At 63.6% G+C, this 5,493-nt stretch overlaps 1 protein-coding gene across 6 annotated transcripts in view; it reads right to left on the reverse strand.

The window, feature by feature from the left end:
* Positions 1-5,493, reverse strand: part of PBX1 (PBX homeobox 1) — a 269,022-nt gene that overhangs the window by 38,652 nt on the left and 224,877 nt on the right. For all 6 annotated transcript variants that reach the window (XM_011380903.2, XM_023523794.1, XM_023523798.1 and 3 more), the window contains 2 exons: positions 5,230-5,474; positions 1,441-1,631 (listed from right to left, as the gene is read on the reverse strand). In XM_011380903.2, coding sequence (XP_011379205.1) covers positions 1,441-1,631; positions 5,230-5,474 — 436 coding nt within the window. The remainder of the gene's footprint in view (positions 1-1,440; positions 1,632-5,229; positions 5,475-5,493) is intronic.

Raw genomic sequence — 5,493 nt, forward strand, 5'->3', positions numbered from 1 at the left:
GCACTCCCCCCGCGACTTCTTTCTTGTAAAGAACTCAGTCTGGGTCCAACTTTCCTTTGTCTCTGTATCTGGCAACATGAACACCCGCTCCCAGCATTTTAACGAGGGAGTCGCCATGGGGACGGAAGTGACATGCAGAGTGGCGGCAGCTGCGCGCGGGGAGGGGCCCAGACAGAGGCCACCCTGCCGCCGCGTGGAATGGGCTGCTTTAAAGAACCCAGGCTGGCAGCGGGGGCCGACACGCACAGGGGGCCCGCCACAGGGTGACTGCTGCCCCCGCTCAGCTGGGAAAAGCCACCTTCGTTTTCACTTCCTCTTGATGGCCTCTGCGGGGATCCGCTGGCCTGAGGTCACTGCTACCCGGCTTTCTACGCCAGGTTCCACGGGCCCCAAATGCACGAGTGAGAGGGACCGGGGGGCTCTGTGACCGTCGGGAGCACGTGTGTGGGCAGAGGGGAAAACGCAGGTGAGCCAGCTGAAAACTGCATGATCGACACAGCGGCCACCTCCGTCTGATGATCAGGGACGAAAGCTACGATCGCGAAGCGGCAGGCGGCCCTGACACATCTAACGCTTCAACGATAAACCTGGAAACTGAAATAATGAGACACGAAACACACGTTTGTAGAAGATGGCCCATTCAAGACGAACAGTGGGTCACACTCGGAAAGATGTTTCTGGATCGGCTACTACCATACTCTCCAGAGCAGACGGGGCCTGACTGTCACCGACCTATCGGCTGGACACTGAAAGCCAAGGGGATGAGGGGGGTTTGCGTCGACCTTTGGTCCCGAGAGCAGGGTGACCACGCGCCAACGGCTTGTCCTCTGGTCTCAAACTTTGTCCTCAAGGACCTTTCTTTTCGACCCGTGGTTTCAGCCGAATGCTTTGAACAGCAAGGTGACGGCGGCAATGCCAGGTAGAAGACACGCGACCTCGAGGGAGAGTTGGGCCCCGTCCCACCAGCCAGGCCCCTCCGCCCTGGGGACCACGCCTCGCTCCCCTCCACACTCTCAAAACAGCCCAGCGTGTGGCACGTGGCGACCGACCTAGGAGTCTGTGCGCGTGACCCGAGGGTCCCCTGGCTGTGCATGGAGTGGGGAAGATGCCGGCTCCAGGCTGAGCTGTCTTTCCTGGAGAACGTGTGTCCCAGCCTGTGGCAGCCGGCCTGCGCGCCCACAGCGACCGCTCGTCCTGAGAAGGAGGCCCCAGCACGAGGACCAGAGTCTCGCCTCTCCGGTCGACGTGGCTGCGCTCTCCAGGCACCTGGACACGAGCCGCCCTCCGCAGCCCCAGGAAGCCGGAGGCTACCCCGCCTCCCGGCCCTGTCACTGACCTGCGGCCTGAACCTTCCTCGGAACCCCTGCCCCTCCCCCACCCCGGCTAACAGTGGGGGGGCCTCGGGGGCCACGCAGGCCGGGAGGGCGGCGGGGGACTCACCGTGCGTCCAGGAAGCGAGAGCGCAGGATCATGACGGCCTCGCAGGTGCTCTGCTTCAGCTGCATCTGGATGGAGCTGAACTTGCGGTGGATGATGCTGACCATGCGCTCGATCTCCTTCGGGGAGATGGGCCGGGTCCGGCTCTGCTCCCGCAGGAGGTTCATCACGTGGGTGGTGAACTCGTTGCAGGCCTGGAACAGCAGCAGGGTGAGCGGGGCCCGCGGAAACCGGCCCCCCCAGTCAAGGCCGGCCGAACCAGAGGCACAGAACGATGCCTGGGGACACCCTCCGGCCCACCGGACTCTAATTTGGGGGCATAATGTACATTTTTTTAAAGAGGAAAAAGTCCTTAATCATTTTTTTTCGTGATTTTACTACTGTGAAAAGCGAGAGCATGAATTACAGTATAAAACACACTTCATGACCTTTGACCCCAATAGTCACAGCCAAAGAGCGTTCGGGGTCAAACTGCCCGCCTGGTCCATCAGCTCTGGCGTGAGGGCTGCAGTAAGCATTCCGTGCTGGGGGCGCACGCGCAGCCGAGAGGGGCATCGTGGTGCCGAAGGCTCGCGCGCCCGTGCCTCCCACTTCTGCTGCCCCCTATGCTGGCCTCCCGAACACCCGCTGCACCCGTGCCACGAAGGGACCCCGTCCCCAGAGGCCTCACAGACGCAGCAGCAGCACGGGACTCGGAGGACGCCGGAACAGGCTCGGGGTGCAGGCCAGGGTGCCAGTGGCCCCGGAAGTGAGGCGGGGTCACTGCCCCTCACCCCTCACCCCTCACCCCTTACCTACAGCTGGGGAAATTGAGGCCCGGAGAGGCGAGGCCTTTCCCTGGGCCGCACAGCAAGGGGCCGCACGAGGCAGGGCCCGAGCCCTCCTGCCCCAGAGGTCCAACCCCTGGCCCGGCCGGCGGCCGGCCCTCCGAGCCTGGCCTGGCCCTGAGCACACGGCCCTTTTGTTTTTCCGTTATCGGCATCGGCAGCGGCTCGCTCCGCGGAGCACTCGATAGGCACCTTCTACTTTTAGCCTCATCACTCGATGGGGTCCCTCGCAGCGACGCTGCAAAACGTAGGAGGTGCTGCTCGAGGGTCCGCGCGCCGAGGGCTCAGCGTGCCACCTCACTGCAGCGGCACTGTGACGATGCAGCTCTGCCACCTCCGTGGCACGAGCCCTCCTGCTCGCCGGAAACGCAGTCACATAAGACATCGACCGTCCGTTCCTTAGGGGCCCTGTGATCCACAGGCGGACGCGTCCAGGGGCTGTCTACACTGGGGACTGGGAGGCTGGTTTCTGAGCTGCCACCGCGAGGGTCTGGGCAAAGCCCCTCAGGACTCAGAGACGGGATGTCGGTGTTCCCACCCCTCAGCAGGGCAGTCTCACGCTCTGCACGGCAGCCTGGGGACAGCCTGGGGACGGCGTGAGCCCCTCGCTTGAGCATGGCCGGGTGGGCCGAGAAAGGGCACAGCGCCTCCCAGACTCACTGAGCTGTGGGACCCCGGAAGCCACCCAACACCTCTGTGCCCTGTCCTCCCTGTCTGTGAAATGCGGGTGACGCGTGCCCCAGCGGGCGTGGAATGCGCTCAGCGAGTCACCGCGTGTGTGTCTGGCCGTACCGCGTGTGTCCTCATCCCTTCAAACAGAGACGACCTGGAAGCCCGGCCTGTGACGACTGGGCACACTTCTCCAGGCCTCAGCTTCCCTCTCCGCAGGACTGTACGACCGGCGCTGGGCGGTGGTGACCAGGCGCCCGGCGGTGTTACGCAGAGCCTGCTGTCACCGAAAGTGCCCGCACACGCAAGGACGTGACCCTCAGCGCTTTGGGAGACACGTGCGTCACCTGCTGTGTGACGAGCGCTTCCCCAAGGGCCTAGTTTCCAGTCTTTATTATTTCGAACAGGCCGATGTGTGAGAAGCTTCTGGAGAACAAATTTTATCACTAGTCTCTCTTAGGCACCGGCAAGCCGTTCCCAGAAGTAAGGAGGGACACGCTGGCCTCGTCCGTGCCCACAGGAGCACACTCTCTCCCTCTAACGTGGCATCAGGCATGGCTCCAGCAAAGGCCCCTGGGCTAAGGGTCAGAGACTGAATTCCAGGGCCACCTCTGTCCCCTGGCGGATGTGTGACCCAGGCATGTCACCTGACCTCTCTGACCTCCACCCCCTCACCTGTCTGAAAGTGGAGGCGATGGCGGCACCCGTCCAGGGGACCCAGCCACACGCCTACCCTGAGGAACAAGCGCGTAACACACAGCGCTCCGGGTTTGGGATGAGGCACAGGAGTGACAGGGGCTTTCAGCCGGGAAAGCGAGCAGCTCCTCTGTGTCACGGGCAACCTGAGCTCAGAATGAAGCCAGGTTTCAATACCTTCCAGCTGGACATCCGTTCCTGTTGGGGGGTTTATGAGGGAGGCCACACGCGGGGCTCTCCCTGTGCCCCCGGCATGAGTGGCCGGGTCAGAGACCAGGCTTGGCGGTGAAGGGGGAGGAACTCGAGCGGCCACCTGGGGCCTGTGTAGGAGACGATCCCGTCCCTCTTCCCGAGTCATCCCGCAGCTTAGGGCAGACACAGGGCCCCAACACGACGGCCCAGGCGGGGACCTCTCTGAGCTCGGCACCTCCTGGGCTCTGGGTAAACGACGCCGTGAGCCGGTGCGGAGCCAGAGTGGTGGCTCTTCCCCAAGAAGACGAGGGGCGATGCCACGCAGGTGACGCACAGGTCCCCGCGCCGGCCGCCCTCACGCTCCTCCCGCCGGCCCCACCGCCCCGGCTCGTGCCGGGCCCGCAAGCGTCACACGATTTTTTTTCTCTTCAAAAAAGGGACTTTTTAGAAATCCATTTTAGAGGTAGATGGGAGTACAATAATGAAACGTTCTTCGCTTTAAATTTTAAAATGCCTATTTCTATTTTAAAATTTAAATTTCCTATTAGGTTTGCATTGGCTTCTACCGAGAGCGCCATAAGTGGGCGTGGGGCCCCCCTGCGCCCTCTCCCTCCCTTTCCGTGGCTCGTAGGAGAGAAACCTAGCGACACGGTGGGAAGAAGTCTTCGGGGAGCTTCCGGGCGCGCTTACGTCCAGAGGCTGGGACGCCTCACGCTCACAAACTGCCCTGTAACCTGAAGCCTTCCTCGTCTCCTCCATAGTTTTCAGGGCCCCGTGATACCCTCGCCTCCACATCGTAGCTTGTGCCATGAACCCGCAGCTTCTGGGGCAGCGTATATAGAACGCCAGGTCCCACAGGCCGTCCCTAGAGTGTCAGGGCTGGAGCCCAGCTCGGTCTGACTTCGAGGGTCCACTGAGACCCTCTGCTCTTTCGGAGGGAGGTTCGTGCCATCCTGACCCCCACACGCGACGCAAACGAGGCCGTGTCCCGCCCTCGGCTGCTGAGTCTGGGTGGGGCCAGGGTGTCATGGCCGAGCTCTGTCCCAGCGTCCCTCCCCACGGGGTCCCAGAAGCAGCTGGAGGATGAGGCGCCCCCCAGAGGGGGAGCGAATGAGGAGTCACAGCACCAGCGAGGCCCCGGCCAGCCCGGGCTGTGCGCCGTGGCCGCTGTGCCTGGGTGCCGGGTACCGCATGGCCCCAGACCGACCGCTGATGTCACCCGGCATCATCGCCCGGCATCACCGTTTACGCCTTAAACACGCTTTAATGCCTCGATCTCCAGCTCGCCTGATCTTCCGGACCGGACGCCACGGGCCAGGGGGCCGCAGTCCAGCGAGGGGCTCTGAGGCCGGCCTGGTCCGCGCCAGCCCCCCGCCCCGGGGCCGCGACCCCTCCTGGAGGCGGTTACCTGCTCGTACTTCTCCAGCTCCGTGTGGTAGATCTGCCTGATCTGAGACAGCTTGGCCCTGTAGTCCGAGTGCTCCACCGAGTTGTCAGACCCGGCTCCGCCGGAAGCGGCCGCCGCGGCCGCAGCGGCCGCCGAGCCGCCGCCCTTCTCGGGACCCGCCACGCCCTCCGCGAGCAGCATGTTGTCCAGGCGCATCAGCTGCGGGTCTGTGGGCTCCTCTTCCTGGGCCCCCCGGATGCTCAAAACTGCAGGGAGACACAGGAG

The sequence above is a fragment of the Pteropus vampyrus genome, unplaced genomic scaffold (genome assembly GCF_000151845.1).
Source record: "Pteropus vampyrus isolate Shadow unplaced genomic scaffold, Pvam_2.0 Scaffold414, whole genome shotgun sequence".
Taxonomy (NCBI): Eukaryota; Metazoa; Chordata; class Mammalia; order Chiroptera; family Pteropodidae; genus Pteropus; species Pteropus vampyrus.